This window comes from Bombina bombina, chromosome 3 (genome assembly GCF_027579735.1).
Source record: "Bombina bombina isolate aBomBom1 chromosome 3, aBomBom1.pri, whole genome shotgun sequence".
NCBI classification, from domain to species: domain Eukaryota; kingdom Metazoa; phylum Chordata; class Amphibia; order Anura; family Bombinatoridae; genus Bombina; species Bombina bombina.
In genome coordinates this window covers 220,580,877-220,593,665 of record NC_069501.1, presented here as the reverse complement: position 1 = coordinate 220,593,665, position 12,789 = coordinate 220,580,877, and the positions used below count along the sequence as shown (strand labels likewise).

Here is a 12,789-nt window from a genome sequence, read left to right as displayed (position 1 = left end):
GAGATTGCAATAGTGACCGACTGCACGCAGGTATTACATCTTACCATAAACTTGTATTAAAGGGACAGTCTAGTTAAATTTAAACAGGGCATCTACATTTTTAACAACTTTCCAGTTTACTTTTATCATCAAATTTGCTTTGTCCTCTTGGTATTCTTAGTTGAAAGCTAAACCTAGGTAGGCTCATATGGTAATTTTTAAGCCTATGAAGGCTGCCTCTTTCTGAATGCATTTGACAGTTTTCCCAGCTAGAGGGAGTTAGTTCATTTGTGCCATATAGATAAAATTGTGCTCATGCCCATGAAGTTACTTATGAGAGGGCACTTATTGGCTAAAATGCAAGTCTGTAAAAAGAACTGAAATAAGGGGGCAGTCTGCAGATGCTTAGATACAAGGTAATCACAGACATAAAAAGTATATTAATATAACTGTGCTGGTTATGCAAAACTGGGAATGGGTAATAAAGGGATTGTCTATCTTTTTAAACAATACAAATTCTGGAGCAGACTGTCCCTTTAAAGTTGTGATGTAAGCCACAGACAATCAGACATGCGAGAGGGCTGTCACGTCTCGCAATCTCAGTCACGGACTCACGCCACACAACCCCTAAGGTAGGACGACACTAGGACCCTAATTATACAATTATATTGGGCACACAAAATAGTTAATTCGTGTGACTTAAAGGGATGGGAAACCCAACATTTTTCTTTCATGATTTAGAGAGAGCATACTATTTCAATCTTCTAATTTACTTCTATTATCAGTAGCCGGACCATTTCTGGAGCACTATTTTGCAGTAGTTTTGTAAGAATGTTATTTGCAAAAGCACAATATGGCATCACTATTTCCTGCCATGTAGGGCTCCAGACACCTACCTAGGTGTCTCTTCAACAAAGAATATCATGGGAACAAAGCAATTTTAATAATAGAAGTTTATTGGATTTTTTTTTTTAAATGTATGCTTTGTCTGAATCAAAAAATATTTTTGGGGGGTTTCATATCCCTTTAAGGTATTAACTGCTTCCTACCTAGGAGCTAAGAGTAAGATTACACCTATTGTACTGATTTTTTTAGTCCCTACTGTAAGTGAAGCTATAAAAACTTTTTTTCCAAAACACAAAAACAAACAAAAACGTGACTCATAGTTTGCATCATAATATAAATTACAGAATTCCTAATGCAGTGAGTAAAATGCAACTCTCTTGCCAGAAAACTTTCCCTTTTATAATATCAAACTTCCAAATGACAATCAAAGAACATCACTTCCTGTTGCTACAACAATGAAACTATGGAATATTAGATTTGGTGTTCTGACAGATTAGCCAATTCCATCACTTCCGGTTATGTGGAATAAGCTGTGTGACCACAAATTCCTTCACTACGCATGCTCCCCACTGAGTCACCGCATTCTCCAGCGCATCACCACATTCCAAATGCCGCAAATCTGTCAGATCAGCCAAGTCTGACCAAAGATTGATTCACGGAGCATGCGCTCTACCACAGAAGAAAATCTCTGCAACGAAATTGCTTGGTACTTTTTCTTTTTGATGGTGTCCTGGCAGATCAGCCAAATTCGAGTCACTGTATCAAACAACATAATTTATGTAAGAACTTACCTGATAAATTCATTTCTTTCATATTAGCAAGAGTCCATGAGCTAGTGACGTATGGGATATACATTCCTACCAGGAGGGGCAAAGTTTCCCAAACCTCAAAATGCCTATAAATACACCCCTCACCACACCCACAAATCAGTTTAACGCATAGCCAAGAAGTGGGGTGATAAGAAAAAAGTGCGAAAGCATAAAAAATAAGGAATTTGAATAATTGTGCTTTATACAAAAAAAATCATAACCACCACAAAAAGGGTGGGCCTCATGGACTCTTGCTAATATGAAAGAAATGAATTTATCAGGTAAGTTCTTACATAAATTATGTTTTCTTTCATGTAATTAGCAAGAGTCCATAAGCTAGTGACGTATGGGATAATGACTACCCAAGATGTGGATCTTCCACGCAAGAGTCACTAGAGAGGGAGGGATAAAATAAAGACAGCCAATTCCGCTGAAAATAATCCACACCCAAAATAAAGTTTAAATCTTATAATGAAAAAAACTGAAATTATAAGCAGAAGAATCAAACTGAAACAGCTGCCTGAAGTACTTTTCTACCAAAAACAGCTTCAGAAGAAGAAAACACATCAAAATGGTAGAATTTAGTAAAAGTATCCAAAGAAGACCAAGTTGCTGCTTTGCAAATCTGATCAACTGAAGCTTCATTCCTAAACGCCCAGGAAGTAGAAACTGACCTAGTAGAATGAGCTGTAATCCTTTGAGGCGGAGTTTTACCCGACTCGACATAAGCATGATGAATTAAAGATTTCAACCAAGATGCCAAAGAAATGGCAGAGGCCTTCTGACCTTTCCTAGAACCGGAAAAGATAACAAATAGACTAGAAGTCTTTCGGAAATTCTTAGTAGCTTCAACATAATATTTCAAAGCTCTAACTACATCCAAAGAATGCAATGATCTCTCCTTAGAATTCTTAGGATTAGGACACAATGAAGGAACCACAATTTCTCTACTAATGTTGTTAGAATTCACAACCTTAGGTAAAAATTTAAAAGAAGTTCGCAACACCGCCTTATCCTGATGAAAAATCAGAAAAGGAGACTCACAAGAAAGAGCAGATAATTCAGAAACTCTTCTGGCAGAAGAGATGGCCAAAAGAAACAAAACTTTCCAAGAAAGTAATTTAATGTCCAGTGAATGCATAGGTTCAAACGGAGGAGCTTGAAGAGCCCCCAGAACCAAATTCAAACTCCAAGGAGGAGAAATTGATTTAATAACAGGTTTTATACGAACCAAAGCTTGTACAAAACAATGAATATCAGGAAGATTAGCAATCTTTCTGTGAAAAAGAACAGAAAGAGCAGAGATTTGTCCTTTCAAGGAACTTGCAGACAAACCTTTATCCAAACCATCCTGAAGAAACTGTAAAATTCTCGGAATTCTAAAAGAATGCCAGGAAAAATGATGAGAAAGACACCAAGAAATGTAAGTCTTCCAAACTCGATAATATATCTTCCTAGATACAGATTTACGAGCCTGTAACATAGTATTAATCACAGAGTCAGAGAAACCTCTTTGACTAAGAATCAAGCGTTCAATCTCCATACCTTCAAATTTAAGGATTTGAGATCCTGATGGAAAAAAGGACCTTGTGACAAAAGGTCTGGTCTCAACGGAAGAGTCCACGGTTGGCAAGAGGCCATCCGGACAAGATCCGCATAGCAAAACCTGTGAGGCCATGCTGGAGCCACCAGCAGAACAAACGAGCATTCCTTCAGAATCTTGGAGATTACTCTTGGAAGAAGAACTAGAGGCGGAAAGATATAGGCAGGATGATACTTCCAAGGAAGTGACAATGCATCCACTGCTTCCGCCTGAGGATCCCTGGATCTGGACAGATACCTGGGAAGTTTCTTGATTAGATGAGAAGCCATCAGATCTATTTCTGGAAGTCCCCACATTTGAACAATCTGAAGAAATACCTCTGGGTGAAGAGACCATTCGCCCGGATGTAACGTTTGGCAACTGAGATAATCCGCTTTCCAATTGTCTATACCTGGGATATGAACCGCAGAAATTAGACAGGAGCTGGTACCAGTATTCGAGATACTTCTTTCATAGCAAGAGGACTGTGAGTCCCTCCTTGATGATTGATATATGCCACAGTTGTGACATTGTCTGTCTGAAAACAAATGAACGATTCTCTCTTTAGAAGAGGCCATGACTGAAGAGCTCTGAAAATTGCACGGAGTTCCAAAATATTGATTGGTAATCTCACCTCCTGAGATTCCCAAACCCCTTGTGCTGTCAGAGACCCCCAAACAGCTCCCCAACCTGTCAGACTTGCATCTGTTGAAATTACAGTCCAGGTCGGAAGAACAAAAGAAGCCCCCTGAACTAAACGATGGTGATCTGTCCACCACGTCAGAGAGTGTCGTACAATCGGTTTTAAAGATATAATTTGAGATATCTTTGTGTAATCCCTGCACCAATGGTTCAGCATACAGAGCTGAAGAGGTCGCATGTGAAAACGAGCAAAGGGGATCGCGTCCGATGCAGCAGTCATAAGACCTAGAATTTCCATGCATAAGGCTACCGAAGGGAATAATTGAGACTGAAGGTTTCGACAAGCTGAAATTAATTTTAGACGTCTCTTGTCTGTCAGAGACAGAGTCATGGACACTGAATCTATCTGGAAACCTAAAAAGGTTACCCTTGTCTGAGGAATCAATGAACTTTTCGGTAAATTGATCCTCCAACCATGATCTCGAAGAAACAATACAAGTCGATTCGTATGAGATTCTGCTAAATTTGAAGACTGAGCAAGTACCAAGATATCGTCCAAATAAGGAAATACCACAATACCCTGTTCTCTGATTACAGACAGAAGGGCACCGAGAACCTTTGTAAAAATCCTTGGAGCTGTTGCTAGGCCAAACGGCAGAGCCACAAACTGGTAATGCTTGTCTAGGAAAGAGAATCTCAGAAACTGAAAGTGATCTGGATGAATCGGAATATGCAGATATGCATCCTGTAAATCTATTGTGGACATATAATGCCCTTGCTGAACAAAAGGCAGGATAGTCCTTATAGTTACCATTTTGAATGTTGTTATCCTTACATAACGATTCAATATTTTTAAATCCAGAACTGGTCTGAAGGAATTCTCCTTCTTTGGTACAATGAAGAGATTTGAATAAAACCCCAGTCCCTGTTCCAGAACTGGAACTGGCATAATTACTCCAGCCAACTCTAGATCTGAAACACATTTCAGAAATGCTTGAGCCTTCGCTGGATTTACTGGGACACGGGAAAGAAAAAATCTTTTTGCAGGAGGCCTTATCTTGAAGCCAATTCTGTACCGTTCTGAAACAATGTTCTGAATCCAAAGATTGTGAATTGAATTGAAAAATAGTAATCTGCCCCCTACCAGCTGGGCTGGAATGAGGGCCGCACCTTCATGTGGACTTTGGAGCTGGCTTTGGTTTTCTAAAAGGCTTGGATTTATTCCAGACTGGAGATGGTTTCCAAACTGATACCGCTCCTGTGGGTGAAGGATCAGGCTTTTGTTCCTTATTGTGGTAAAAAAGTTCCTTTCCCTCCAGTAACAGTTGAGATAATAGAATCCAACTGTGAACCAAATAATTTATTACCCTGGAAAGAAAGGGAAAGCAAAGTTGACTTAGAAGACATATCCGCATTCCAAGTTTTAAGCCATAAAGCTCTTCTAGCTAAAATGGCTAGAGACATATACCTGACATCAACCCTAATGATATCAAAGATGGCATCACAAATAAAGTTATTAGCATGTTGAAGAAGATTAACAATGCTATGAGAATTATGATCTGTTACTTGTTGCGCTAAAGCTTCTAACCAAAAAGTTGAAGCTGCAGCAACATCCGCTAAAGATATAGCAGGTCTAAGAAGATTACCTGAACATAAGTAAGCTTTTCTTAGAAAGGATTCAATTTTCCTATCTAAAGGATCCTTAAAGGAAGTACTATCTGCCGTAGGAATAGTAGTACGTTTAGCAAGAGTAGAGATAGCCCCATCAACCTTAGGGATTTTGTCCCAAAACTCTAATCTGTCAGATGGCACAGGATATAATTGCTTAAAACGTTTAGAAGGAGTAAAAGAATTACCCAAATTATTCCATTCCCTGGAGATTACTTCAGAAATAGCATCAGGGACAGGAAAAACTTCTGGAATAACTACAGGAGATTTAAAAACCTTATTTAAACTTTTAGATTTAGTATCAAGAGGACCAGAATCCTCTATTTCTAATGCAATTAAGACTTCTTTAACTAAAGAACGAATAAATTCCATTTTGAATAAATATGAAGATTTATCAGCATCAACCTCTGAAACAGAATCCTCTGAACCAGAGGAATCATTATCAGAACGATGATGTTCATTTAAAAATTCATCTGAAATATGAGAAGTTTTAAAAGACCTTTTACGTTTACTAGAAGGAGGAATAACAGACATAGCCTTCTTAATGGATTTAGAAACAAAATCTCTTATGTTAACAGGAACACTCTGAGTATTAGATGTTGAAGGAACAACAACAGGTAATGTAACATTACTAAAGGAAATATTATCTGCATTAACAAGTTTGTCATGACATTCATTACAAACAACAGCTGGAGGAACAGATACCACAAGTTTACAGCAAATACACTTAACTTTGGTAGACCCAGCACTAGGCAGCGATTTTCCAGAAGTATCTTCTGACTCAGGGTCAATCTGGGACATCTTGCAATATGTAATAGAAAAAAGAACATATAAAGCAAAATTGATCAAATTCCTTAAATGACAGTTTCAGGAATGGGAAAAAATGCCAGTGAACAAGCTTCTAGCAACCAGTAGCAATAAACAATGAGACTTCAATAATGTGGAGACAATAGTGACGCCCATATTTTTTAGCGCCAAAAAAGACGCCCACATTATTTGGCGCCTAAATGCTTTTGGCGCCAAAAATGACGCCACATCCGGAACGCCGACACTTTTGGCGCAAAAAACGTCAAAAATGACGCAACTTCCGGCAACACGTATGACGCCGGAAACAAAGAAAAAATTTTTGCGCCAAAAAAGTCAGCGCCAAGAATGACGCAATAAAATAAAGCATTTTCAGCCCCCGCGAGCCTAACAGCCCACAGGGAAAAAGTCAAATTTTAAGGTAAGAAAAAAATGTAATCATATGCATTATGAAACTGACTGTCTGAAATAAGGAACGTTGAACATCCTGAATCAAGGCAAATAAATGTTTGAACACATATATTTAGAACTTTATAAAAAAGTGCCCAACCATAGCTTAGAGTGTCACAGAAAATAAGACTTACTTACCCCAGGACACTCATCTACATGTAGTAGAAAGCCAAACCAGTACTGAAACGAGAATCAGTAGAGGTAATGGTATATATAAGAGTATATCGTCGATCTGAAAAGGGAGGTAAGAGATGAATCTCTACGACCGATAACAGAGAACCTATGAAATAGACCCCGTAGAAGGAGATCATTGAATTCAAATAGGCAATACTCTCTTCACATCCCTCTGACATTCACTGCACGCTGAGAGGAAAACCGGGCTCCAACCTGCTGCGGAGCGCATATCAACGTAGAATCTAGCACAAACTTACTTCACCACCTCCAAAGTTTGTAAAAACTGATTTGTGGGTGTGGTGAGGGGTGTATTTATAGGCATTTTGAGGTTTGGGAAACTTTGCCCCTCCTGGTAGGAATGTATATCCCATACGTCACTAGCTCATGGACTCTTGCTAATTACATGAAAGAAATATATACGATGCACTGTAATTCTCCCATCTACACTATGTTTTTTGCCTCTAACTGGGTGTTTTAAGGGGGCACTCCACCGATCCTCTGGCATCCACCCCAAGTGAAAGGCAAAAAGATAGTGAAGTGACTCGAAGAAACGCATGCACACTAAGGGAATTTACAGTGAGACAGACAATTCCACGTCACCGGAAGTTATGGAATTGGCTGATCTGCCAGGATACTGGCAGAAAAAAAATTTCTCCTTAGTTATTATAAATGGTAAAAGGACCCTGAACAAATAAGTATATAGTGTATCAACATTAACCATATTCCTCTTTCCGGGGGTAAATAAGTAAACCTGAAACACACCTCTAGAATTTTAAATATTCCAAGGCTTGATATACTATAGGGTACGATAAGGAAACAATGCACATTGTGTCAGATACAAATTATAATGTTTAACCCCTTTAGGACCAGGTGTTTCAGACTAAAACTTCCCCAAAAGACCAGAGTATTTTTAGCATTTTTGCCATCACCATTTAAACCAGCTTCTGAAGACAGAAAACATAATGCATTAAGAGGGAAGGGCTACTGCTATATACAGGTAGGTACATTCTTAAATCTACAATGTCATCTTGAGGTGCTTCCCACATTTATGAGATATATACTTCACTAATATATCCTATTTATATCTACAAATGTTCAGGATTTCCTAAGCAACCAACTCCTAGTGATCAATGACTCTCAAAAGGAGAGAATGGCAATAGGTTTGACAGAACACAGTCCAGATATACAGATCAGAATCCTTACAATGCCCAACATTTCAATACAAAGTCATAATGTAGCTAAAGTATTGTTCTGAAATGTGTTTGCAGCCACGGTTGTAATTCAATATAAGTTTCCATTTTAAGCTTGATTTGTCCAATGCTTGTACTGCAAAAATTGATAATATTTAGAAAAATAATAGTTTTATTAGACATATTTAAAAAAAAGAAACAGACAGGAACTAATAATACAAATAATTTCCCAGAGACCAACCTATTTGCTATTAAAGTGATGGTAAACCTTAACTAATCAAATATTTAATCTTTGCCATTAAAAAAGTATATGTGTACCTTTTCTGTTTTTAATTAATCTGTTAAAAAGGGTTAAATTAGTGCATATAGTAATGCTTCTATTGCAATGTTATGCTGGCCCACTTGAACGCTCTCTTTTTCCCCCCCTGACAATTCCAGTGAACATCCAATCAATATGTGTGTCATTTGACAATCTTGAAGTCCAGCCCCTTTAAAGCCCATAGAAAGCCTATGCAGAGAGTGGGTGGGAGTGTTCTATTCATCACAGCCCAGCCAAATGAGGAAATGAAGGGGGGCATAGGAACAGACAATACTAATAAGGACTATAAATCTTTTATTATAAAATATATATACAGTTTAAAAAAAAATATATATGTGGTTTTACTTGCAAACGAATATAGTTTTCATTGCAACATTCTTATAGTCTGAAATTTACCATCACTTTAAGTAGATTCATCCACCTATATGTAAGAATTGGATAGATCTTAATTGAGTTTGCTGAAACTTAGTGAATATAGACTGCAGTGATTTACTGTAATTTACCATTACTTTAGGTGTCACCCTTCATAATCATGAATAACCCAGGAAAAATGAGGTGTATGTAAATGTATGAGCATGATTACAAACAGATAACCGAGAGCATAACAGATCTGCTTAAAATAGAAACTAAATGAGTATTTTTCACAACATATGCTTCTGCTTTCATAAATCATTTTCATAGACAAAATAACTAATATCTAAGCAAAAACTATCCTATTGTATTACCTTATCTGAGATAAATAGAAAGTGTTTGAACAAAATTATAAAACGCAAAACAAGAAATAAACATTATTTACTAGGTTGTAGTGCAACACAATCACATTCAGTATCACTTTCTAGTGAAAATGCAGATTTTTTTTAAAAACACTTTCATTCAAACAAATTGATATTACAGCATGCAGTTTTGCAAAATCTCCCAGTCCCATTTAATAAAAATTCTGCAGTGTTTTGCCAATCAATAGAAATTTCATCAATTCTACAGATCTTGCTTTATTACAACACTTTAAACAAAGAAGAGGATATGAAGGTAAAGAGGAAACAGCAGTTTAGAGGCCAGTGATCTGGCTATGCCACGTAAATGTGATACACAGTACCTCGGAGGCGCACCTCTGGGGCGAGTTCTATATCCAGTGCAGCACAAAGAAGAGCAGGAAAAAGATTGATTAAAACAGCACATAAATGCAGTCGTACTTACAAAGCCAGAACAAGGCACATAGACCACAGAATATTAGAGAATATCTTTTGTTAAAGCTGTAACAAAAATTATTGTAATCATTTAAAAAGATTTCTGCTTTAAAAGTATTTTATCTTATTTATGCAGAGCAGATGAGAAATCAGTAAAATGTGTGTAGAACTCAGTTTCACCACAAGATGGTGCTCCCTAATATTTACAAAACAAGTATTCTATCATGCACTTTACAGGGATTGTTTAAAGGGACAGTAAACCCTTTGTAATTACAATATATCATGTTGTGCTGCTATCTGATAAAGCCCATAAGGGACAGGTATGTTGCAGGGTTAGCCTTGATAAGTCAACAGGGTGCATTTCAAGTCTCAAGAATAAAAAATGGCTATGTTTTTAGAGCTAAATTACATGGCATTGTTTCATTAAGCATAACTAAACATTTTATAATCTCAAGGTGTTGTAAAAAGAAATTTGCACCTACTGATAATGACAGAAGCAGCAATGCACTACTGGGAGCTAGCTGAACTCAAACCACCCACCCACCAACCAATTACACTCAGACCCCACTGACAAACATCATAGCCCAAGAACTAATTAACCACATTGCAATCAATGTGCCAGCTCAGGGTCCAATAATAATAATAATAATAATAATAATAATAATAATAATAAATACTAGCCCATACCCTTTAGCTTATCTGACCCTAGAAAAGTACCCAATCAAACAGTCACCAGAGCCCTGATGTATCCATGTGGAATCAGCTAAGTCTGAGCACCTGAGCTTTAGCGTAACCAGGGTACCTAGACACAGTAGAGCATTTAAACACGAAGAATTAATGCCAAAGGTTATAATAAAGAGAATATTAAAGAAATTGGTAAAAGGGATTTAAAATAAAGCAAAGTAATTGGTAGATAAATTTTCATTTGGTTCAATCTAATTTTAAGAAAACGGCAAAATATAGCAGTTTCATTTTCTGTTTCTTATATATTGTAAAACCTTATAAAATCCTATCTGAGTTAAAAAGCTAGAGGCACCACCCACAATGTAAACATCTTGAATAAATCCTGATCTAGAGGTTGATCAGTCTTTATTTTATATTATATGAGATATATCCAATAAGATTCTTACTCAAAACATAGGTCTTAAGGGATTTAATCATACATGTTAATGAAGCATCCAAGATGGCTGCCAAAAACATGCATAAGAGGTTACCATGGTGATTTCAGGGGATGTAGTTCTTATGATACTTACATACCGCAATAAAATATTTAACAATACATTAACAATTAACAGTTTTATACCTCAAAGTCGCCATTCTTCGCTTTCAGCAAGTGGAATATACCATATTACATTTAAAGGGACAGTATAGTCAAAATTACACTTTCATGATTCAGATAGTGCGTGCAATTTTAAACAACTATCCAATTTAATTTTATCATAAAATTTGCTTTGTTTGCTTGGTATTCTTTGTTGAAAGCTAAACCTAGGTAGGCTCAAATGCTAATTTGTAAGCACTTGAAGGCCTCCTCTGCATTTTGACAGTTGTCACAGCTAGATAGTGCTAGTTCATGTGTGTCATATAGATAATATTGTGCTCATTTCCGTGGAGTTATTTATGAGTCAGCAGGGATTGCCTAACATGCAAGTCTGTCAAAAGAACTGAGATAAGGGTAGTCTGCAGAGGCGTATATACAAGGTAATCACAGAGCTAGTGTTGGTTATGCAAACATGGGGAATGGATAATAAAAGGGATTATCTATCTTTTTAAATAATAAACATTTTAAAGTAGACTGTCCCTTTAATGCTAGGTTCTGTTTAAAGATACTTAATTATCCTACAGACTACAAATAAAAGGTGAAATCTAAAAAAGGGGGAATTATAAACTTAGAATTTTAAGTAAATTTAAAAAAGGGGGTGATCATATTTATTACTTTAAATAATTATTTCTACAATTATGTCTATAATACGTTTAATACTGATCTCTCCCACACTGTATATTATGCTCATTATTATGCCTATGTAATGTAAATAGGAGATGCATTCTCGTTAGCCCTGTTATCTGGCTCATTGTCCCCTCCCCCTCTGTGTAGTGTTCTCCACATGACGGGTGTTAAGTCCAGCTGCTCAATAAAAACAGGATGCAGAGTGTCACTGTTGCTTCCTGTACACAACGGACAAGGAGAAAACTCGGCACCTCTAAAAAGCCCAGTACAATAGAATTCTTTATTTCTCAATCGCGCAGATGATCTGCTACACAGTATCTACTATTCTATTTAACTTAAAGGGACATGAAACACAAAATGTTTCTTTCATGATTCAGATAGACCATATTATTTTAAACAACTTTCCAATTTACAACTGTAATCAAAATTTGCTTCATTTTCTTGGTATCCTCTGTTGGAGTAACAATGCACTACTGGGAGCAATCTAAACACTTTGGGTTAGCCAATTAAAATAGTCATATGTGCAGTCACCAATCAGCAACTAGCGCCCAGTAGTGCTGATCCTGAGTCTGCCTAAGTATGCCTTTCAACAAAAGATACCAAAAGAACAAAGCAAATTAGATAATAGAAGTAAATTGGAAAGTTGTTTAAAATTGTATGATCTATCGGAATGATGAAAGTTTAATTTTCTCTCTTTAAACTAGATGTTAAAAACTTAAGGAAAAACTCCTCAACCCCTTTTAATCTGCAACACATGCAAGTGATCCTCTTGTCTGAAAATGGATGGTCACAGCCCCAGGTATAGGTAAATATCTTGATAGAGAATGATTTATATAGATTATTAGTTCAATTAATACAAGTTCTGAAATAAGTTAACTCGTCCTGTTATAAAAAGGAAAAACAAACGATGTGGCCTCATATTAAATGGCTGCTGGAAGCATCTATGGTCATCTAATCTAATGGCATAGAGTTTTATTAAAATGTTGGCTCAACAACCATGTAAAGCAGAAATCTGCAGAAAAAAAGGAATCTTCATTAAAACACTCTCAAAGGAAGGAAAATGTCATTTTAAATAAACCACTCACCTGTCAGCCATCTGTGGGATAATGTAATGCCCATTTTTATGATCTGAAATAAGAACATATTCATTTAGACACAGTATAAATAAGCCAGTAAAAGAACATCTTTCACAGCATT

General features: G+C 36.7%; 1 protein-coding gene across 4 annotated transcripts in view; it reads right to left on the bottom strand.

Moving 5' to 3' along the window:
* Window positions 1-12,789, bottom strand: part of GIT1 (GIT ArfGAP 1) — a 556,552-nt gene that overhangs the window by 201,924 nt on the left and 341,839 nt on the right. For all 4 annotated transcript variants that reach the window (XM_053706153.1, XM_053706156.1, XM_053706157.1 and 1 more), the window contains exon 8: window positions 12,678-12,720. In XM_053706153.1, the coding sequence (XP_053562128.1) occupies window positions 12,678-12,720 (43 nt within the window). The remainder of the gene's footprint in view (window positions 1-12,677; window positions 12,721-12,789) is intronic.